Genomic DNA, 24,503 nt, shown 5'->3' with positions numbered 1-24,503 from the left:
ACAGCTGCTTATTCGGCTCTTTGCTTCTTTCAGAGAGCTTCTCTCTGACCTGTATTTCAGTGCAGGTACTAAGAGCGAACAGAAACCCTTCTGCACAATATTTAGTTTGGACTTGTGCTTTTGAAACACAAGACACTTCTTAAAAGGCCCTTCTCAGTCTATGAGTAAATCCTGCTTAGTTTGTTGTCGGGGTTTGGTTTGACTCAACCACATGATCAGAGTCAGGTGATGGAATTGGGAAGAAAAACTAAAAAAAGGACAAACGGTTGCTGTAGGAGCTTAGCAGCTGCTCTCCCTTGGTGAGGAGCCGTAACCCGCTTGGAAAATGGGCTCATGTCCCAGGTCTCTGCTTTGGAGTTTAGGTGCAGCTTGTTTGATGGGTGAGTAACTACTTTTAAAATGTGACATTTGTTCTTTCTGGTCTAGAAAGATACTAGTTATGATTCTAAACTGTTGCACTGGGAGAACGCTGGGGCTTTGCATTTTCATACAGTTACTGGTTTCGGAAGCAATGTATAACAGCAGGGAAAAGTGTGAGGGAACAGAGGAAAGGAAAAGAGGCTGCAAAGACATGATTAAAAGCATTTAGTCTTGCAATTGGATATAAATATATACAGCAACACTCAGCTGGTACAACGGCCCTGAACAACAAATATGGCTGAGCACATTGCTCAACTACTTTTTAATATTTTGGAAGAAAGACTGAAAAGTTGAGCTAAACCCTGAATATTCTGCAGTACTTTGCTTGCAGAATTGCAAAAAAGCAGGAGGAAGTCTTAGAAATGACTCTCGCAGCTCCAAGGTACACAGAATAATCAGAGTCTTTTTGCAAAGCAAAGCACAGAGACCGAACATACTGCAAGAGGGCTTTACATACTTATCTTTCTGTTACAACAGATGACATGCTATGGGCCAGATGTCACCCTCAGATACACAGCTCCCACAGAGGTCAATGAGAGTTGCTTTCAGGTATCTGAGGGCAGAATTTGTCCCTCTGTTTAGTCTATAAATAAATATTTTATATTAGTTTTAGTGTTTTTACTGTTGGGATTCCAAGAACTTTGTATTCTTTACAATATGTATCATGTTTATGCCAAGTGGTGTTGTCTGTCCGCATGGTGGAGGCCTATACCTTTTGATTGTAAGTTCTTTGTTCTGCCTAGCGCCAGGGGGCTCTGGGGCATGACGGGTGCTCCAACATACTACCGGAATACAAATAAATAATAATACATCTTGCTACTCCATTGAAATGGGCAGGCTTGCATTTTTAAAGCGACGTACAAGGGCGTTAAGTTGCTCAAATAACTAATTTTGTGGTTTTCTCTGTCTGACAAAGATATAACACATAAATGAGCAAGACTTGCAGTCCCTGCTCTGCTGGGAGTTAAGCAAATATGGATGCTCTCCTACTCAGAAGCCACTTGTTCACCTCTTCATTCTTTGTTTTACTAACAGTGTTTTTTCTAAAATACTCACCTAGATATGTAGGTTTGTTTTGATTTATTTCACTTGGATTGAATGATTATTTTCACCAGATTTGCAGACAATGTATGGGAGGAGGGCAGAGGAAGGAAATTCCACAGACCACCAGGCTTCATTTGCAAACTGTAGACTAAAGACTGCCTGCCTTACATATCAATGGTTGCAAATACTGTAAGTCGGGAAGAATTTGTCTCTGTAATTGAAAGAGTTCAATGAATTTCCAGGACAAATAAAGGCTATTTGGTCAATGTTGGGGGCCTAGCTGGCATGACTCATCCGATCTTCAACGCTTTCTGGAGGATTTTAGCTGTATTTTAAGTGATCTTTTTAAAAAATAGTTTCTTCCATCTAGAAAGCAGAATAAATCACTAAATTTGGTAATTAAAATTTTCAATAACCATTTCAGCACCAATTTCTAGAATATTGGATAAAAACTACTTGTATAAAAGCACAATTTCTGTGAAAAATTAGAAACTTCAATGGTTTTGTCAAATTTTCACAACTCCCTCACACCCCCCCCCCCAGTTTTTGAATAAAATAGCTATTTTCAACAAAAGATTTCATTTAAAAAATGCCATCAGTCCTGTGCAATCCAGGGAACTTAAATCTACTTCAGTAACTGTGGCTGAAGACAAACTTCCATCACAAGACAAAAATCCAGGAGCTGTTCTGCAGCAGGTCATAAAATTAATAAATAAATACATAATATATGGAGATATCTATCTCCTAGACCTGGAAGCTCATTGAGTCCAGCCCCCTGCCTTCACTAGCAGGACCAAGTACTGATTTTGCCCCAGATCCCTCAATGGCCCCCTCAAGGATTGAACTTACAACCCTGGGTTTAAGCAGGCCAATGCTCAAACCACTGAGCTATCCCTCCCCCCATACTAGGTAATCATAATGGTTCCTTCTGAAAACTTATTCCAGGAGAGCCCAATGGTATGCTAGAGCCAATGCACATGCACCACTCAGCTTATTGTGAGACCCATTTAACAAAACTGGAATTGGAACCAGGGCAGCTCATTGGCATGTATTCCCATGGGGAGAAAATTGACTTCAGATTTTAAGGAAGGCTGAGTCAGAAGAGAGGGACTCCACGTCTAAGTCTTTTGTCAAGGTATGGACACCAAAGTGCCCTTCCTTAAAGATACTGCAGAATTGCTGTTTCTGATTAGGATCAGCATTGAGTCCCACACATCTCAGAAGAGCAGCTATCAGAAGAAATAATCAAGCCACAGAGGAAATGAGTCCTAGCAAGACCCCCAGCCCTGATGGCCCACTGATAGAATTCTATCAACATTTCAAAGCAATTCTGGCCTTTAAGCTCTAATACATTTACGAAGATGCCTTCAAGAAAGGTATGTTACCTCCTACTCTGAGGGAAGCACTAATTGCTGTAATACATAAACCAGGCAAGGATGCACAAAAGTGTAATAGCTATAGACCCATCTCTTTAATCAATATTGATATAAAAATAATTTTACAAATATTGGCTAAGAGATTTGAAAAAGTAATGAGTGATATGGTTCACCCCCACTGGGTGGGATTTAATAAAATAAGCATGGTTCAGATAACACCCCTCAGTTGATTAATGTTATGGCATTCAACACTCTAGAAATCTCCATGCAATCATTCCACTTGATTCAAAGATAGCTTTTCACAGAGTGAACTGGCAATGTCTGTTTCTTACCCTGGATAAAGCTGTTATATTCCAAACACAACTCTTGGATCCTAACAAATAGCACAATATTCACACATACGCTCCTTGATTGATTTCAGGGAATCAGACAGGGATGCTCCCTCCCCGTCCCCTCACCCTTGTTCAATCTAGCATTAGAACCACTTGCAATACTAATTAGGGAACACCAAGGGATTCAAGCGATCAAATCAGGGTCTCAGGAGACAAATATCCTTCCCTATGCAGATGACATCCTCCTATTTATTAAAAATCCAGATTAATCCATTCCAAATACCTACAAACATTAGATAACTCTGGCAAATGCTCTGGCTACAACATAAATTGGGATAAGTCGTAAGCAATGAAAATCTCCTTGGATCTAGTTGGAAGAGGCTCTCCTATAGGGACATTTAGATGGCAACAGACAAACCTCAGATATCTTGGCATCCTGTTCCCTAAGGAAATTAGAGAGGTAGTCAAGGTTAACCTAGCTGCATTATTCATGCCATTGGCAAACAATTTCAATAGATGGCAGGCACCAACTCTCACAATGATTGCCCTTCGCAGGATCCTTTTTATTCTGAATTCCCTCCTTATCCATATTCCTCACTTTTATTTTACCAAAATTGACACCATGTTCAGTCCTTCTTGTGTGGTGCTGGTAACAAACCCGGACTCTCCTTACAGCGATTACAGTTCTCTGTCAAAACAGGTGGTTTCAGATTTCCCAACTTTGAACGTCACCATCAGGCAATAGTTCTCAGCCAAGCAGCACAGTGGCTTGATCCCTCATGCTGTCGAGGCCTGGATTGGCTCCCTCTGAAAGCAGAATTGGTTGCTCCTTTACCTCTTCCCAATGTGCTGCTGGAATTATTACTGATTCCCTAAAGAACAATCACCAACTATTGTAGCAGCCAGATATACTTGGTGTCTACTACACTTAAAAATCAGCCCTTTTTACATACCAAGGCCTCTATCTGGGATACCTCAAAATTCTGTAAAAACCCATCATTTGGCCAGATTGTATTAGGAAAGTGATTTACTGAAAATGACACCTTCCTCCCTTTTACAATATTCAAAGAAAGGTTCAGGCTGCAGACTAAAGAGTGGCAATATATGCATCTGACACATGGTGTCTCCCATCTATTTGGCCCTATTGCCTGCGCTACCCCGACCACCTGAACTGCTTTCACTTCTCCAAATATTACTCAGGCTGCCAAGACCCATGGCAACACTATATGCACACCTGGCTAGCAAATTTGAATTAAACACAGATTCCCTAAAAAAAAAAAACAATGGGAGGAAGAACTAGGCCAATTATTGTCTGCTAACCAATGGAAACAAATTTTAGCCAGTGCTCCAAACTGTTCCTTTGACCTCCGTTTAAGAGTAATCCAGCAGAAAATCATATGGAGGATGCATTGGCTCCCTTGCCAACTATTCAAAACATGTGCCACTAAACCAGACAAATGTTGGCACTGTGATTCAGCAGGTGCTAACTTAACCCATATGGCATATGCTCTGGGAATGCTCCTATACCCTTATGTTTTGGGCAGAACTTAATTGCAGAATTAATTTTCTTCCTATCAAATAAAATTGTGTTACAAGAAAAACATATAATCTTAAAACTAATGGGTGTTAATAGGAAGTTGAATACATCTGAAAAGTTTTGGCTCATCAGAGCACTAATAATCCCTAAAAGCCTAGTATCACAAATCTGGAAATCCAAAAAAAGACCAACAATTGAGGACTGGATCACAGACATTGTAAGCTTGGCCACCATGGAAAGAACTGTACACTGTAACAGAAATACCCAAGAAATATTCTCAGAGATGTGTGATGCTTTCCTGGAAGTATCTGAATGATCCTATCAAATGCATGGTCCCCCCCCTTTCTACCCTCTTCCTTCCCTCCCTGTCTCTATCCCCCTCCTCTGAATTTTGCTTCTATTCTTTATCTTATTTTAATAATTTTACTTTAACCAGTTGGAGTTTTATAAACAAATTGTGTTTGTAAATTGTGTAATACAAATAATTGATTTATATTTTGATTACATTTGATATACATACATATATATGATTACATTCATATTTTATATAATTATATGTTTCAAATGTAGCTAAGATTAATCTATTATAAAAAGTGTATGTATTATGAGAAGTTACCTATAGTTTGTTATTTCTGTATGTATATATTTATTAAAAATTTAATAGGAAAAAAAGGATCAGCACTGAGAGAGCCTGAATGATCTTGGTTACACGGCAATCTAATTTGCTACAAAGGCTTTTATTGCAAAGCACCCCAAATGTGCTAAGCACTGAATATGCTCCCAGGAAAAAATGCCATTAAGAGCTTACAATCTGAACAGACTAGACAACAACAATCAATACGGACCATGCATGGAGAATGGTCAAGATGTTAGGGTACTCCTCTGCTTAAATATTTTTAAATTGTAGATCTCAGATTCCAAATCAACAAAGAAGTTAGTGTCAGTCAAGTATCAGGGGGTAGCCGTGTTAGTCTGTATCTACAAAAACAACAAAGAGTCTGGTGGCACCTTAAAGACTAACAGATTTACTTGGGCATAAGCTTTCGTGAGTAAAAACCTCACTTCTTCGGATGCATAGAGTGAAAGCTACAGATGCAGGCATTATATACAGACACATGGAGAGCAGGGAGTTACTTCACAAGTGGCGAACCAGTGTTGACAAGGCCAATTCAATCAGGGTGGATGTAGTCCACTCCCAATAATAGATGAGGAGTCCTCTCCTGGAATTGACACCTCCTCATCTATTATTGGGAGTGGACTACATCCACCCTGATTGAATTGGCCTTGTCAACACTGGTTCGCCACTTGTGAAGTAACTCCCTGCTCTCCATGTGTCTGTATATAATGCCTGCATCTGTAGCTTTCACTCTATGCATCCGAAGAAGTGAGGTTTTTACTCACGAAAGCTTATGCCCAAGTAAATCTGTTAGTCTTTAAGGTGCCACCAGACTCTTTAGTGTCAGTGTAACTCTAACATCTATAAAGCACAGAAGAGTTTCCTTAACAGACAGTTTTCATATGACTAAAAGGCCAGAGTTCTTAAAGGTTAACTGTCAATGGACCCATTTGTTCAGCTGCGTAATTCTGTTGTAGAAATTAAATTCTGTATTTTAGTCATATTTCTCAAATGTCCATGAGGATGGTGGTGTTTGCATTACAGTAACCCCAGCAGTCCCAGCTGATTGCAGTCCCATTGTGCCACATGCTGTACAAACACATAGTAAGAGAGAGTCTCTGCCCTGAAAAAAAAAAATCATCATCTAAATAGGCAAGACAGAAAAAGGGTGGGGGGGGAAAGAAGCTCAGAGAGGTGAAGTGGCTTGCCTTGTGCCACGCTGCAGGTCAGTAGCAGAGCTAAGAGTATAATCCAGGTCTCCTGCCTTGCAGTTCAGTGCCATACCCACTAGACCATGGTGTACATGTCCTGTTATTTCCATAGCTTATACCTCTGATGCAAACGGATCCATTCACCTCCTTAAACCTGAACATTGCAGCAGCAGTTCTTAAATGTTGTTTAAACTTGTCCTTTCCCCCGCTACTTACATTTAAGTTCCACACGCTCCCTTTATGCTGGAGCCTCCTAAATGTGTCAAGGATCCGAGGGGTAGCTGTGTTAGTCTGAATCTGAACAAAGCAACAGAGGGTCCTGGGGCACCTTTGAGACTAACAGAAGTATTGGAGCATAAGCTTTCGTGGGTAAGAACCTCACTTCTTTCAGAGATGCAAGATCTCTTGCATCTGAAGAAGTGAGGTTCTTACCCACGAAAGCTTATGCTCCAATACTTCTGTTAGTCTTAAAGGTGCCCCAGGACCCTCTGTTGCTTCCTAAATGTGTGCTGATTAGGACAAGGTGGGTAAACATCAGGTGAAGCAGAAGAAAATTCAGTAAATAAAATAGTGTGTGAATCACTGGCTTATTCTGAAAATTAAGAAGTTATTTTTGTACTACACACTTCAACAATATTTACATTTCTTGGTACCGGATATGATCTAGTATCAAGATTTGTCCACTTATTCAAATCTAAATTCCTAGCCATTTAGGACAAGAATTTTGTTTATTTTTAATTAATTTCTCTTAACACCAGCACAATAACTTGTGAGCAGTTTTTGGACATTTTGTATCTATGCCCAATCCAGCTTCCAGACGCTGATGTAACAATGATGATTCTTGGGCTAAGGCGTTGAGGAGGTGGGAACAAAGAAATCCTTTAGTCTCATAATTGTGTTTTAAATCACACAATGTCAGCAGCAGCAGTTAGTTATTGTAAAAAGTACCTAAAAAAGCCCCATGCCAACTTCCTGATCTATTGCACTCCCTCCTCCTACACTGATGTGACAGCTATTGCTGTTTTTTGAAATGTCTTAATCATTATGTTGCTAAATTTAAATCATCTTGCTACGCTTTTTGCTTTTTAGTTTAATGGGTCTTTCTCCCCTTCAGGGATGGGTAAGAGGGCCAAAATGGCTACTCCCAGGTCAAAGGCTTGTAGATTTCACTTTTAGCAAGCAAGCATATTTTAACCTATTACATGTAACAGCAAAGCAATCTGAATCACAATCATTCCTGTAGGATTTTGAGGAATCCACCTCTCCCAAACACACAAAGATACGCAGTGCAAAAGCGAAAACATTAGGAACCTTACAGAATAGAACCTTTGAGATGCTGGTCCAAGCATTGTACAGATGCTGATATAGTTCAGAATTATGATGCCCTAAAGGTGACCCAGTGAGTAAAAAACAGACTTTTTGCATGCAGAATTGTAGATTATATTTTTAATAATGGATCATCCTCCAATGAACAGCTCCTGCAATTCAAATATAATGCTGGGGGTGCTGTTCGTTCTGCCCCAGGTACTGTGGATTGCCTGCAGATACTTCCACAGTATCCAGTATGAGATTCATCCCATTTCTAGGAACATAGGAATTGCTAAAGTGGTGGGCAGGGAAAAACACTTTGAAGAGTTTGATGCGGTCTCCTTTGGTTCAAGCACATACTTACTACTGATTAGTTCAGTCCATAATTTAGGAGTGCTCCTGGATTCCTCACTGACATTAAGCTTTCACACAGCAACATCTATAAGTAATGCTTTCTATCATCTCTGGTTGGATAGGACTCTCTGTCCCACCCTGGCAGACAATGACCTGATCATCTTTGTCACCCCTCCTCGGGACTACAGCAATACAATATGGCTCACCAAGAAGTCACCAGCCCTTAGGAGACTCCAACCAAGTACAGAACACTGCAGTTCATCTACTCAGCAAAATGGGCTACCTCAAATACATCAAACCTGTTCTCCACTCTCTATAAACCGGCCTCCCTGAGAATATTCAATCAAATCTGAAGGTGTGGGCCTTATCTTCCGAGCACTTAATGGCCTGGTCTGGGATATCTCAAAATATCACAAAGCACCAGGATGAAGACTCTGGTTGAGAACTTCACTCCTTAGGCACAATGCAACTTTCTAGTAAAAGGGTAAAGCTCATCAGTGCAGGAGACAGAACTTCCTCAGGAGGCCAGTCCAAGCCTGGAATGAACTCCTCCAGGAAGTCACAAACCTCACCACCTTCAACTCCAAATGCAAAATGCACTTTGGTGTCCTGCCTTCTCCAATGTAAATACCAAGCAGCATAGACATTAAAACAAAACAAAACCCTACCAAAACAAAACACTACACTGTACACACAATTCTCCCCCTGGGGAGGGGATATGAGAGAGAATGAACCATATAAGTTACAGATGTTAGGCTGTCATAGGTTTCACCCCCACTCTGGACTTTAGAGTACAGATGTGGGGACCTGCATGTGAACCCCTAAACTGAATTACCAGTTTAGATCTGGTTTTGCTGCCACCACTCCCAAGTTCTAACTCATTTCCCTGGGTAGTCTTGAGAGACTTCTTCACCAATCTCCTGGTGAACACCGATCCAAACCCTTGGATCTTAGAATGAGGAGAAATTAACCATCCCCTCTCCTTTCCCCCACCAATTCCTGGTGAGTCCAGATCCAACCCCCTTGGATCTTAAAACAAGGAAAAAATCAATCAGGTTCTTAAAAAGGAGACTTTTAATTAAAGAAAAGAAAGGTAAAAGAAAACCCTCTGGGAGATAGCATACCAGCTGATCTCACAGACAACAGTTTCAAAACACAGAGGATGTTCCCCTGGCAAAAACTTAGTTACACGAAAGTTACCCAATTTGATTATTCCCTAATGCCCAAGACAAGTTACAAAGAAAATAAACATAAACCTATTTATTCCCTTCACTAATACTCACTACTTGATAAGAGGCTGATTTCTGGAGCTTTCCCACTCTGGTCAAAACTGAAACTAAACTCTAAACAAAGGAAACTTCCCTCCATCCTTTTGAACCATCTTATCCCCCCATTGGTTCCTCTGGTCAGGTGTCAGCTAGGCTAGGTGAACTTCTTAACCCTTTACAGGTAAAAGAGGCATTAACCCTTAACTATCTGTTTATGACATAGGCACATCCCTTAATGCACTAGTGAAAGGCACTCAGATACCCTGGTGATAAGAACAATATAAGGAATAAAATGGAATGGACCAGACGACAAGTCCATTCAGTACCTGTCTCCAACAGGGGGCTTCAGAGGAAGGTGTAAGAACCCCACAGTGGGCAGATGAGGATAATTCACCTCCCATTAACTATTAGAGATCAGGGTGAGATTTAGAGATTGACATGAGTCCTGAAGCATGAGGGCTTCAATGCGTGTTATTACAATTCTGGATATTCTTGTTATTTATATAAATATCCAATCACTTTCTTGATTTTATGTTCTTGGCCTCAACAACTTCCTGTGGCAATGAGTTCCACAGTCTACCAATGCACTTTGTGAAAAATATTTTCTGTTATCAGTTCTGAATTTGTTGCTTGTTAATTTAATTGAAGGTCTCCTTGTGTTATAAGATGGGGAGAATAGAAGCACCTGATCTACCTTCTCTAGACTACTAATTGTTGTATATACTTTTATCTAGTTTGCTTCTCTCTGCATCACTTCTTGAGCATAATGGAGAAAATGTTTCCAAACATCAAAAAAGCAAATGGATTTGGGTTAACTGCTAGATAAATGAGTCTCTATGGAGTTGTCTCCTCACATGGACTACACTAACTGAACCACTAACAATAACTTTTTCCCTCTTAGGTATTGTTGTTGGACAAATGACCACTGCCCAGGTCTCTACGGGATCACCACTGGTATCTGCTGATGTTTCGTCAGCTGCTCCAAATGCAACCACTGTCGGGGTCTCTACAGTATCAACTACAGCTGTGACAGTAACAGCTGAAGTGCTGTCAACCACTACAAACCCCACGGTGCCATCTGCCACAACAGTATCTGCTGAGGTTTCATCCACCACCCGAACTGCAACAGTGTCCACTATTCCAAATAGTACCACTGTTCAGGTTTCTCCAGGACCAACATCAGCTGTGACAGAGTTGCCCGGGGTAACATCAGCTACCCCCCGTGGCACAGTACCTACCAGCATGCTATCTACTGCTCCAAACGTGACAGCATCTGCTGGGGTTCCATCAGCTACTCCATTCGTAAGCACCATGGAGTCCACAAACTGCAGTGCAGTGAACACAACAGCGTGTACAGCTTGTTCACCAGGAACGTTTCCCAGCAATGGTAAGATTCGGAAGATTTCCCTCACCGCTGCAACTCTCTTACTTTGTCTACAGAGGTGATTGCAAAAGGGACAAAAACTGGGTGTGTGATTTTATTTTTTTTATTGCTGTATCATGCCACAAAAAAGGGCTCAGATTTTTTCCCCCTCCTCGTTTTTTACATTAGAACATCAGGCCTTGTCCACCCTGTTTAACCTGGAGGACTCCATGGTTGATTGAAGAAGTGGTAGGATTACAACCTAAAAACACAATGCAGGTGAAACGTAGCTAATTGAGAGGGGAAGTGATTCTGAGTATGGTAGATATGAACAAAAACAATTTCAAACTATTTGTTTCAAACAATCGGAAAGAAACCTCCATTAAAGATTCAGTATCCCTACCCCTTCAATTAAGTGCTAAGAGAGCTCCCAGTCCACCTCTGTTACACAAGAAGCCACTCAGCAACGAGACTTGACAATTCTGATTTTCTAAAGTAAGAACTATCAAACAAGAAAAATAAGCCTTTCCAGACCCCCTTCATATTCTTTAGGGAAGCAAAAAAAGGGCAACCTGCTCCTCCCTTTCTTTTCCCCACTGCAGATCACCTTTGAGGGTGAGTGTGTACTTTCTTTCTCATTCTTAAGCTCACTTTTTTAGGCAATAAGAATGAATTAAAAAGCTCAGATTAATATAAAGCCCAGAAATAGATGGCAAATGTTTCCACTAACCAGCCTATTAGTGGGGCCATCATCTCCATCCCTACACAATGCTGAATACCTGCTCTGTGCTAATGCCTAAAGTATTCAGCTCTTCATAAGGATTCATGTTCCACAATGAAAAAAATCACCCAAAAGGAAATTCTCCTTCATACCACATGTGGTCAACCTACGGAATTCACTATAGCAGGAGGTCAGTCAAATAAATACTACAGTTTTATTTTTAAAACCAGACTGGATAATGTTAGGGTCAATAATAAAACATGTATCAGGGCATGCTAAGAGAGGGATAACCAGCTTCGAGGCATGAGATAACCCTTGCAGAGATCAAGAACTAATTGCCAACACCACCGTATACAACTTCGTACAATTGGGTCCGTATTAATCTTTCCTGTCCCACGTGCTGTTGCAAGGTAGCAGGCACTGGCTCCTGCCAGAGGAAGGATGACGGATTTGATGGCCCAAGAGCTGGCATGGCAAATCCTATATAATTATTCTATGTAGAATAAACTAGTTTTGTAGAATTAAGACTGATAGAATTTTTATGATGTGGGAACAGTAAGTTTCACACGCTCAAAAGACTGTTTCTCCTTAAGGCAGAATTCTCTGCTTTGGGGTTTTCTCCTTCAGTTCTATTTCCTGCTAAACTTACATTAATCAATGATCAAAAGTAATTTTCTTAAATTATTTTTTCGACTGAGGGTGAGGAAAAACCTCCTGGTCTCTCAAATTAAAAACAGCCTTGTTAACTATAAAGATTACACAACGGAGACAACCGATTTGAGACCCTGGACTATAACCTACTCTCTGTTTAACAATTGTTCTTGTGCCAGTCTGAACAGATTCAAGAACTCTGGGATTATTAAAATCTGGTTTTTAATATAAAATTCAATATTTTTTCTTTTCCATTCTACAGTGTTATGTGAGGACAACATTTTGATAATGTTGTCTGAGGCCCACTTAGACAAAGATATTTCTACATTCATGATATTGATCTGTGTTTTAAAAATTGGTGTTTTATCTTTGGATACAAATGTCATTTAAAAAAAATGTTTATTCTGCTTTAGAGACATTGGGTTGTTTCTGCTGCTCAGAGGGCTCCTGCGCAGAACCTATTGATTGCATCTCCTGTCCAGTGGGTCACTATCAGCCTCTAGCTGGACAACTGTCCTGTCTGCTTTGCCCACAAGGATATTACACTAAGTAAGTCTCTAGACCACTGTTGTGATTGGGACTGTATTTTTGGTTAGGCACAGATTGTGTAGTCTTCCTCTCTCTCTCGCATTGCAACGGGGTCTACTACTTTGTGTTTGTACAAGTGCCTGGCCCAATAGGTCCTTGTTCTTGGTTCACCATCAGGCACTATTGAAATAAACATGATTAATAGTCATTTCCTGGAATGTAGGATTTCTTTTGCTGCCCCCTAATTAGGCTGCAGGAGCAGTGTTAATGGGGTTTCCCAATGGTAGAAAATGTAAGATTTTACTTAATCAAAAACTAAGGCTGGGAACCAAGAGATCTGGGTTTTTTGCTCCAGCTCTTCCACAAACTTCCTCCTGGGTAATTCAAAGGAGTCTTGTAACCTCTGTCTCTGCCTCTTAGTTTTCCCATCTGTAAAAGGGGATAGTATTTCACTGCCTCAATGAGGTGCTGAGGCTTAATTAATTAATGATTGCAAGGTGCTACCATGACTATCAAAATGCCTACAAATACATGTGTTGGCCCAAGAAGCCAGTTCTCAGGTTGTCCAGACTTCATAGCCTAAGTGGGACCTGTGGTATAGTGCAGTCTTGACGGGGTTGCAGCTGTAATTTGTCTGTGCTCATCTGCTTTATTTTATGTCTCCTGTAGAAATTAGATCTCTGCCCCATGGGCATGGTCAGTTGTGACTCACTGGTCGTCTGTGTGCCAATATTTCACTTGGAAGCATGTATTGGCTATTTACACACATTAGACATATACAAATGTTTACAGGCAGCCTGAGCGCTGTAGAATGCATTGTCATACTTTAATAAGAGGTCCTGTCACTTGGTGCCAAAAGCATCAGCTGATTGTGGTATAGCAGCTGATTCTTCTTTCATCCCAGTTTATGAAACCCCCATGGATGTTGGAGGGCTCTGCAGTCGCTTGTTCTCTTGGTGACTTTAATTTAAGGCAGGTGGGTGGTCCCTTATCAAAGGCCAAGCTAGATTCTTGCAATTAAACTATTACAATGGCCACAATTGGACTCCCGAGCTAGAGATTGAGAGATTACCAGGTTTCTCAATCTGACTAGTGATGCTTTAAATAAGGATCTCACAGTTCCAAGAACAAATGCTTCTGCCACTTAATCTACGCCTCCTAATTTTTACCTTTAATACAAATCCCAGCTAGAGCTCGCTGCTAGGCCACTGCAATGTGAACCCGCATTCAGTACCTCTTTCCCCCAGCCAGGTATGCAATGAATTCTACAGGGTCTCAGAATCAGTAACATGATCTATCTGATCAGAGTGCAAGTTCCAAGGTGGCATTAATTACCATTAGTAATAGGGGACGGGAAAAGATACCTAAGGGGGCATGGAGGAGAGGGACCAAACTGAGAAGGAAATTCCTCATTTAGAAAAGTGGTATGATTTGGATCTGCCTGTAAGAAACGCATTAGCCAGTATGCACCCCTTCTCCTGAAAAAAGAGAGAACGTATTTCATTACCATCCCCAGCTCCTGTTCAGGTCTCATTTAGGGTTTATGGCCAAGATTTTCAAAACTGGATACCTCAAGTTAGATTTCTACATCCTTGTTGAGGCTTCTGTTGAAGTGACCTGATGTTCAAAGGTGCTGAACACTCAGCAGCTCCCATAAAAACCAATGGTAGATGCTGGGCATTCTGCACCTTTGAAAATCCGGCCTCTTGCATGCCTGAGTGTGGACTTCAGAAACCCGTTTTAAAATCTTGGCCTAACTTCCCTGAGGATGGGACTTTGTAATCTTGTCCCACCCATACCTATCTGTAAAGCTTGCAGCACACTGCAGGAAATGCATAAACCATCTCTAGTATCAATGCAATCGAAAACTTCATTTCTTAACTGAATGCTTAAAGTTCAGGCTCGTTCTAATTGTTTTTTTCCCCCTGAACTGCCTCACCTTCATTAAACTATTTCTGTATTTCCTACAGATGCACAATGTACAAGAAATCAAATAGGTCTGTTTCCGATTAAGCAGCTTAAATTTGACTGAAGCCTTTTTCCTCATGAAAAATACATAAAACTGAACTAACTCAATACAACTCTCTTTTTAGTTTAACGAAAAGTGTTGCATGCCTGCCCTGTCAGCCTGGCTCTTATTCCAATGAGTCTGGGGCACCAGCTTGCACACCATGTGGAAAAGGTATGCTTTGACTCTTACTCACCTCCAAAGTGTGCAAGATTTTTCTTATAACTGGTTACAGTAACAGATTACTTAAAAGAAAAAGTAGCATTTAGTAACAGGATTGTTTTTTCAGACCAAAAAACTGAACTATGGATTCCATTTCTTTTGACTGTTCTAATATATTTTTCTAATTTGATGGAAAAATTGCCATCAAACTATGCATATCACCTTGCTCTTGTGTATAACAAAATGGCTTATGCTCCCCCTCACACTTGTACTAGCCTGTGATAACCTTCCTGTAGGGTCTCTCTCTCTTTAAGTCCTCTTGATTTTCTTCAGCGGGGGAGGCCAGGTGTTCATGTACCCCGACTACTGTAAGTTCCTTCTACTTCAGGTGACTGGGTCAGAAGCACAGTTGCCTTTCCTCAGTCCAGGCAAAACATCCCTCCCTATAGCTTTTGTATGGGAAGGTAGGACAGCAACTGCACATCCTTGAGAACTTGCTGGCAGCCTATACCCAAAACTGCACTTTTGTCAATAGCCTTTTTCACTTTCACTCTATTCAATGTAAAATGGGGATGGAGCGCTCCTCCACGCAACACCAGCAGCTCTGCAGGGCCTGTCTACCCATCACAGGGGCATAAAGTGTCACTTTGCAGTTCCTGACAGAGTTTTAAATCTTGGCAATAGCACTAGATTGAAGTGGAGTGTCTGAGCCTCCTAGATGTCATGCTAGTATTGCAAGGTCATTATGATAGTACCCTGGTTTTAGGGCTCCTTAAAAAAATTTCAAACACCTCTCTCCCCAAAATCACTGTCAGGAGAACACACAAGGTTTTACACGTCATTGGGAGACTTATCTTAACTCTTTGTAACCTTGATAATTGAGTGACTGGTGACATTACAAGGAAGATTCCTCTTTTCTATTTCCTTAGGGCATTTCAGCTTCCAGAACAATTCAGCATTCTGCATGCCCTGTCCACACGGATCATTTTGCAAGTAAGAAATACATATATGAATTTTCAATGGTGTGGGAAAGGGTAGTAGGATTCTTTTACTATTGGCAAGTGATTCAAGAGACCAATTCAACTGGCAAAAAGGGAGGCATCCTTGGTTTTCAGGCTGATTGATGAATCAACCCTGCTGAGCAATGTTATAAGGGGGACCTGGCTGTTTGGAGATTCCAAAACTCTCTCTTTAACTGAAATTGATACTGTAGTGAACACTGACTTAAGGTAAAAAATCCTAAAAATTCAGTGGGTCCGTGATGATGAGCGAATGGGGACCCTATACATGTGTTTCAGTGGTGCCACAAGGCTGGCCCAGTAATGGTGCAATGGCAACATATTTAGCTGCTGCTTGGGAGGTTTCAGTTCAGGATTCCCCTTCTTCCCAGACTACGCTGTTGTGTGGCAGCCAACAAAAGTGAATAGAATTAGAAACTCCCATCAGTTGACAGTCACACTGCAGTCCAAGATGTGGTTTTATATTAAGGATTAAACTCACTGGATAATGAAGGAGGTGAAGAGGGCAGCAGATAAGCTCCTCTGTATAAAGTCATGAGAGTCATTTTGGATGGAGAGGAACTTGAGAATTCACTATCAAAAATTCCTCTGGGGTAAGGAAGGGTGAGAAAGAAAATAAGTAATAATGAGCTGGCAAATACTGGTCTTTTGTTTTAAGAAAGATGGGGCATTTCGTGATGAGCCTGGATGCTGAGAAGTTATCAGAACTGATTAGTATTCTGTGAAGGTTTCACATACATCCCATAAGACCATTCCCCTTTTCTTTCTCCCCTTCCCTGTTGTGTTTTCTTTTGATGTCTGCCTTTAGGCCTAGGCTTTGTCTACATTAGGGTGCCAGCCACTTGAATGCAAATCCCTACTGTAGATGTGCTGCACCACTGTAAGTTGTGACTTGCATTGGTGTAGCTTACCTCAGCTCTGGGCGTCTGCACTAGAAGTTTGTACCAATGCAACCACACAGATGGCTAAAATCCTAATATAGACTTAGGCCTCAGTTCTTAATTTAAGGACCGAAGAGGAAATAAAACCAGCATGAACATCCAAGTAGTTTAGACCTAGTCAGCTTTTGCTCAATGTCATACTCAGTTTACATGCTATATCAGATGATTTAGCTAGAGTCAGCTATATTTGTATATTTCTTTTCCTCTCTCTTCTTCTCTCCAAAGTACTACCAACTGCAGCAAGTGTACAATTTGCCCCACTGGAGAAGAGGCCCTTACAGAAGCATCTGAAGAATGTGCACCTTGTCTGCCAGGTAATTAATTAAAAGAGGGGAAATGCAGTTGATATTCTTTCTGGCTGAGGACAACGAGCTTTATTTAGAGAATAAAACTTGTAGAAGCTTTAGGCTGATCTCTGCTAGCAAACTGGCCAGCAGCTGGCACCTGTTTTCAGCAACAATACTGAAATGGGTTTACCGGCTAGTGTTTGCAGAACACACCATTTCATCATTATTGCAGAAGAGTTCTTGCAACTTTTATTTTTACCATGCAGGCAGGGAAACTGTTTTCAGCACCAATACATCAGGATTTTGGCTGGTAATGGTGGTTAGCAATGGGTTCGTTCACTAGTACCCTAGGTTGGTTACAGCAGACTCAAAAACACTTCTACTTACTCCTGGGGGAATTCTGTGTCAAAAAGTTAAAAATTCTGCAAAATTCTGCATATTTTATGTCAAAACAACACATTATAATCATGCTAGTTTCAATTATTTTGGTAATTTATTTCAAAATACCTGTCAGCAAGTATGTCTGTAACAATACAGACCAAAAATAAAATAGTTCAAGAAATGTTTTTTTGACAAATGGATTCCCTACTAGGCATATTAATACAGAACTTTGAGTAATTCATTTAAACTACAATAGAGAACTGTATTTCCTGCACCTCCCAGAAGCAGTGCAAAGGCTTAGGGGAGTCCGGGGTAATGGAAGAGCTGAGGAAGAGGGAAGGAGCCTGGGAGTGAACCTGGAGGGTTGTTGGGTGTGGGTGGGAGAAGTATAGAATAGGTGGTTTTTTGGGGGTGGGTGGGAGGGGATTATTAGGGAGTTCGGGAACCTCCCCCATGCAGACCCTGGCTGATCCCTAGCCTCTTCCATTCCATCAGGCACATCTGCCCCATCCTCATATGGCCCTGCAGCCCCCTTCCCATTCAGTTCCTGTCTCAATGCTGTCACCCCACTAGCTCCTGAGCCCCAGTCTGTCCCCCAGTGTGATCTCCCCCCCCCCCCCAAGAACCCCGCTCTGTCCCTCCCATGCCTCCTTACCTGACCCCACTGTGAGGAATGCAGCCTCTTCCCCCTCCCTCTCCACTAGCTGGCTGCCCTCTCTTCTGGCATCACAGCAGCCCTTGGTAAGCAAAAGTTGTAATTGCAGCACCTCTCCAACAGAATCTATATTCTGTGCAGAAAAAGAAATCTGCAGGGGACATGAATTCTGTGCATGCGCAGTGGCACAGAATTCCCCCAGGAGCAGTCTATAGTTGGCCAGACTTTGGCTTACACTACAGATTTAGTCCAGCATAGAGCTATGTTGGTCCAGAATGTGATGAGGTGTAATCCCTGACTGATACACCTGTGCCAGTAAAAAGCCCCTAATACAGTGCTTTTGCCTGAATAATTTATTTTGCTCAGGGGGAATGAATTAAGCTTTACGGGCAAAAGCAGAGTCACTAAGCGCTGCATCCACTAGTAGAGCTTTGCTGGGAGAGTATGCCGGTATCCCTATGCTAGTAGTCGCATTGCAGACCTGGCTTAAGTCTATAAACAAGCAGTGCAGGGGAAGGTCATGAAGGGGGAAATGAGGAAATGTGATTTCTAGCCTCTATTCAATAGGGTCTTATATAAACACCAAGCCACATACGAGTCAGTGATATGGCATTATGCTACAGCCCCTGCAGCAGGGCTAAAAAACACCGGGAAGTTCCATAGTGAAGTAGTGTTTTTAAATATACAAGACACATTAAACATTAATGCAGCAAACAGCGTCCCACAATTTTAAAGACCCACAGTTGTTATGAACATATGAAGTTCAGAAAATGAAAAAAGTCATTTAATAATTTTTAAACAGCTATCATCTTTCTACTGGATAGGAAAGATGGATTCAACCCACAATTATAGACAAACATTCTGAACTTTGGATCCAGTGTAGAACATTGCAGCTTGTTCTCATCATTGGTTTTGAAATATGTGAAAATGCAGAATAGTATTTCCCTGAACTCATGACTCAAACTAACCCTATTTGCCAAGTTTAAAAATGCAGGTTTCCTCCTTCATCCTCAAGCCCATATGTTCTCTTTTAGTTTTCTCTGCCCATCAGCATAGACTACTTGAGAGCCCAATTTTTGCTTTGTGCATTAAATGTTTTCAGCAGTTTTCCTCTCTCACTTCTTTAAAGCACAGGTCAACCATGCACTGATACCAAAAGCCCCATTTTGTGCTTCTTTTGATTTGTAGGTACATATAAAGGCCCCAGCGACAGCAAATGTGAGATCTGCAATATAGGAGAATACCAAGTACAAAGGGGCAAGGAGAGCTGTGACAAATGCCCAGAAAATTATTACTGTCCTGTAAGTCTCTCTAAGCTGCAGCAGTGGTCTGTCTTACTAAATGTAGCTGATCTATTACAAGCTGAATACATTTTAATTAACACCATCTTTATTCAATTCACTTCCTTTGTAGGGTTCTTTTAGCTTTTTTTGCTTAAAAAAAAAAAAAGTAAACACAGCCATGTTAGAGAGTAGTTGCAAATGTTAGCCACCTCTAGAGCCATCTACCTATCCTTGTTCCACACATGAAGCTTCCACTGATCCTCCACTGGGAGTTTTGGGGAAAACTAAAGACTGGAAAGTGGCCCATTAATTGTGTTACTTGAAATATGGGCAAGGCTGTGTAAGAGACTTGTTGCTCTAAATCCTACAAGTAATGGTGCCATCCTCAGAGTACCCATGACTGACTTGAGCCTAATTAACCAACCTGAAATTACCACTCTTCACTTGCTGTAAATTTCAGGCTTGTCTACAGCAGGGGTTCTCAACCTTTTTCTTGCTGAGGCTCCCCTCAACATGCTATAAAAATGCCAGGGCCCAGTGGGGGGTAACTCAGGGCTCCAGGCCGGGCGGCGGCACTCTTGTGTATAGGCATAGTTTTACTTCTATTTGGGGGTCCAGGGAGGGAGCACCACCTCCACCCCTGACTCACTCAGGAGGTCACACAGCCTGTCTGGGGACGCAACTAAAAAATGTAACTCAAAGGGGGGGACTCAGTTCAAAAAGGTTAAAAACCACTCAGCGTGCAGGGAGGGGGTAGCTAGGGGCTGTGTGAAGTGAGGGGGGTAGCTCAGGGTGCAGGCAGGGGGTAGCTAGGGGCTGTGTACAGACACATGGGGGGGGGGCTCCCAATGCAGCTCCCAGCTTCAGCCCCCACTGCTCCTGGCTTATTTAGTGTCCTGCATCATGCTGGGCAGTGTCAGTGCTTAACAAATAATACAGCCTTACCTGTCTGATGAAACTACCTATTTTGTATTTTCACTTCCTTAGAGCCCAGATGTGAACCCAATTGCATGTCCTTCTAATGCCTTCTGCCCAGCTGGAAGCACTCAACCACAATATTGTATGGAAACATTTCTTTATAAGGCAGGAAACTCTTGTGAACTGGCTCCTCTAACCATTGTATTACTAGCTGTTTCTTCAGCAGGTGAGTAGTATTTATGCTGTAGTAAAAGTGGAATACAGTCCACCTGCAGCTTGGGTAACTTCTTGTTTAATCAACAGTGGAGGTGTCCCCTTGGTGGTATATTCTTGACTAGTTTTCTGACATCTTCATTTCTTGTGTGGGTTCTCTTCTTTTGGCCACTGCTTGTTCCTTGCATTTTTGTTTACAGAGGAATTAATTTTTTGTGCCTTAATTATGGTGCCTCCTAGGATTCTCTAGCCTATTTTTAGTAGATTTCTTAATATCCCTAAAATATTGTCCAAAAGCACAATAGTACAGTATGATAAAAGTATGAGACAGCAGCTTTAAAGACATAAGAATAGCAAGGGGTTGCTGTCAGAGCTCTAGTCACCACTTGCCTAGTCAAGGGTGCAACATTTGACAATAGTCAGTGGGTTGTTCCATGTTGCTGCATTACAGCTGTTACATATTGGCACATTTCTGAAGCAGGCCAAAGATGGTGCCTGTGCTTTAGTGGAGTGTGCCCTAATAATCAGAGGGAAAGAAGCTGAACGCCTGATAGTTTGTAGAGACATGCTGTGTGATCCATTTAGAAATTCTGTGATGAGGTGGCTTGGCCGTTCAACAAGCCAGATATAGCCACTGAGATGAGGAGACAGACTAAAAAGGTCTAGTCCTGTCCTGGTAACAGAATAAAGCTCTGCAAACATCCATCAAATGTAGCTTGTGTTAAATGTGACTTCAGGAGGAACATTGGTGCTTTACTCAACTAATCAGGTGAAACTCTAGAGACCACCTTAGGGATGAAGTTAGAGTGCAGTCTCAGAACCACCTTGTCCCTATGAAAGGATGTGTAGGGAGGTTCTGCTCTAAGGGTTTGTAGCTCGTTGATTCTGTGCGGAGGTGATGGCCAGTAGAAAGACAGTTGTGAAACTAAGGTGATTATCGAGCACAGAGCTGGTTGGGAAGTTTTCAATTAAACTGATTGTCAGCAGTGATGCCTCATCATTGAAATCAAAACTTTTTGTGGCTTTTGAGCCTCAGTATACTTACTGAGTAACTCCACACATTCAAAGGGCAAGTCTTCGTTCATGGCCTACTTCCTCCTAGGCATGCCTGATACTTAGAGCCATGATGCTCTACACAGCATCACCGCCAAGGCCACAGATCTAGCTGCTCTGTCAGAGGCATCCATTACTGCCTGTAAAGCCAATTTGGCCTTCCTTAATTATTTCCCTGAGTTCCTCCCTGCTGTCGTGTGGGAGTTTTGAGGGAATAAGTGTCATTGTTGATCCCAAGTCAAAAGACTTTAGAAGGTTTATATGAAGGGTTTGGTGAAATTTAGCCAAAGCTAAGAACTAGCAGTTCAGACATGTACAGGTTCTGTCTTGCTGCCATGGGCAATAAGAGGGAACTCAGGGAGGGTCACAGCCACCCTATCCTGCACTGCCCGTGGACACTGCTATTAAAAATATATATATATATCCGATCTCGTGCATGAAGCACATGTGCATCTACAGTAGGATCCACACTGATACATATTGAAAGAAATGGCAGTAACAACATTGCCAGCTTTCCCAAAGTATACAAGATTGTTTTGGCCCCCATATCAGGAGCTCTTGTTGGCTACCTGATGTTGTGGAACCAGCTTCTTCCCATTTTATTTAATTTTGTGTCCCACCTCCAGCCCCAATCTCTACCCAAGCGCAGCAAATAATTCTGCCCCCTTCTCTCTCCCCTCCCCATCCCTGCCTCTTGCCCCTCAGTGCACCTCTGCTCCTCCAAGGGTTCTTCTCTTCCATGCCCCACCCAGGCCTGGGACAGCAGTTACAGCTATCCTCTTCTTAGGCATGGTGTTCCAGGGATGGGGTGGGCACATGAAGTATGTGTGCGGGGAGCAGAAGAGGAAGAGGAGCAGAGCCGTTCTGACTTGCTGAGCTTATCCTGCTCCCTTCTTATCCCGCCTTGTGAGAACAGTGTCAGCCCCTCAAAGCCACCTCTTCCCCTCCCCCAAAACCTCCCCTCAGCTTCCAAGAGGAAAAGGGAGAGCTCTGCCTGATTTCTGTAGCAGACCTGATTGGCTGCTCTTCCCCAGGAGGTGGGGATGTGGTGAAGGCAGCCAATCAGATAGGGTTTTGCCTGGCCAAGACAGGAAATCATTTGAAGGCTGGATCCTCTCCTCCTTCAGCTCCTTGCCCTGCTGGTTCCGCCAGGGGGTCAAAATTGCATTTCAACAGTCAGGAGCCCTGGATGTTCCAAAATTGTCATGAAGGTAGCAGTTAAAATAGGTATTTGGCAGGAAAATATATTAAAAAAAGGCTTGTGTGAAAAAGACTGTCCAGTTTGGAGTTACCTCCTATCACTCTTGGGCTTTTCCATCAGAAATGCTTTTGAAGAAAACCATTCAACACTCAGTTAAATCATGTATTTCAAATGGTGAGAACTAAATAGAAAAATACCAAATTCACAAGAACCAGGGAATATTTCATAAAAGTTCATAGGACAAATTCAGAGCTGATGTAAATCCACACATTTACTATGAGCTTGCATTTGCTCACTCAGAATCTAAAAGTTGGACGTCTTTCTGCCTGGGTGGGCATGTTGATGCATCACAGTGGAGGAGCATAAACGTGCCATTAAGATCAGTTTCTCTAATGTAGTTTGGCCAAAAAGCAACTAGAAATAGCATTGCAGAGCTTGATATCTGTCAATTATTTCCATGCCAGCATGCTCAGTTTAGAAGTAATTTTTTTTCCTGACAATCCTGAACACTTAGTCTAGAATCAGTCAATCTGGGTTCTTTCCTCCTTGTGCCTCATTATAGGATTATAGGGATTCTGCAGGTCAAACTTATTTCTCAGCCAAGTCTTTCAATAGATGTGCACAAGTATAATCAACTGAGAAAAATAATTCTGGTGATGCATGTTAAATAGAATCCAACCCTCTTTCTACTAGCACAGAAGAACAGTTTACAGGACTGAAAGGCAGCCACTTACTTTTGTCATTAAAGTCTGCCAATGAGACTGCATATCAAAAAGGAGATTTGAATAAGATCATTTTTATAGTCACTTTTGATAGCAGAGTTGCACTTTCAAAGTTGTGTTTTGAGAAGTGAAATTATACCTACCCAAAACAAATTTGCACTAATTTAAATGAAAATAAAGCCTTGGGTTGTCAGAGTATGAGACTGCTTTATCAATAAAGCTCAGAATAAATAACCTCTGACATTTTTTCCCTTCCCTCCTCCTGAAAATAATTTTCATTCTTCATTTTTCCAGGTGGAGTCCTCCTTGTGTCTGTAATAATTCTGAAACAAAGGCAAGAAAATGGCAGGAAAACTTTAAAATCTCCATTACTTTCAAAAGGAGCAAGACCACACACAACTTATGGTGTGACTGGGCGCACAGAACCAGTATATGCTGGCTGGTAGTCGGCTAGGATTGTATAGAGTTGTAAAAATCACAAGCATTTTCTCAGTTTCTTTTCTCATGTCTGGTGATTTGACAGATGTTTATTTAGGACTGTGGGTCTGGGCAGAATGTAAAACATTATTAATCCATGGGGATTTGTTTGTGTAGCCAAAATATTTAATTTTAGCCATGAGTGAACAAAAATGAAACTTAAAGTGATTTGATTTGTCTGGCTTAATTCAGGAAAAAGAATAGGTGCATCCTTGCACATTATCACTCCCACCGCCAAGGGAGAAAGTTGTGTGTCATGGCAATCCTCTCAATTTCAACAACAGACAATACCATGAGTGAGCATGTGGTAGCATCATTTAACATGGTCTCTTTACAGTATGCTAGCTATTCCTACCATGGCAGGACTTAACACAAACATCATTCCTCTTCAGAACATACAGAATCTCTTCTTCCACTCCCAGAACATGACTGTTTCCCCTAAGCAGGAGTGGGG

The 24,503-nt window shown here is 41.6% G+C and overlaps 1 protein-coding gene across 1 annotated transcript; it reads left to right on the top strand.

Moving 5' to 3' along the window:
• LOC128838215 (furin-like protease 2) lies at positions 1-24,217 on the top strand. The gene is made up of 9 exons (XM_054030238.1): positions 1-380; positions 10,368-10,853; positions 12,615-12,750; positions 14,823-14,911; positions 15,829-15,892; positions 17,085-17,173; positions 19,371-19,483; positions 20,453-20,609; positions 23,867-24,217. Exons 1-9 carry the CDS (start codon positions 326-328, stop codon positions 24,016-24,018), a joined length of 1,341 nt encoding a protein of 446 aa, XP_053886213.1. The 5' UTR covers positions 1-325; the 3' UTR covers positions 24,019-24,217.
• The last annotated feature ends 286 nt before the right edge of the window (positions 24,218-24,503 follow it).

Source organism: Malaclemys terrapin, chromosome 5 (assembly GCF_027887155.1).
Source record: "Malaclemys terrapin pileata isolate rMalTer1 chromosome 5, rMalTer1.hap1, whole genome shotgun sequence".
Lineage (NCBI taxonomy): Eukaryota > Metazoa > Chordata > Testudines > Emydidae > Malaclemys > Malaclemys terrapin.
Note: the sequence above shows the minus strand (reverse complement) of the source record. Positions and strands in the feature narration are given on the sequence as shown.

What these genes read in the sequence shown, in the direction of transcription:
- LOC128838215 (XM_054030238.1), top strand. Translation starts at nt 326, where the DNA reads ATGGGCTCATGTCCCAGGTCTCTGCTTTGGAGTTTAGGTGCAGCTTGT. An exon ending in TTGCACACCATGTGGAAAAG is followed by an intron (nt 14,912 to 15,828) that starts GTATGCTTTGAC and finishes CTATTTCCTTAG; the next exon opens with GGCATTTCAGCTTCCAGAAC. An exon ending in CCACACGGATCATTTTGCAA is followed by an intron (nt 15,893 to 17,084) that starts GTAAGAAATACA and finishes TTCTCTCCAAAG; the next exon opens with TACTACCAACTGCAGCAAGT.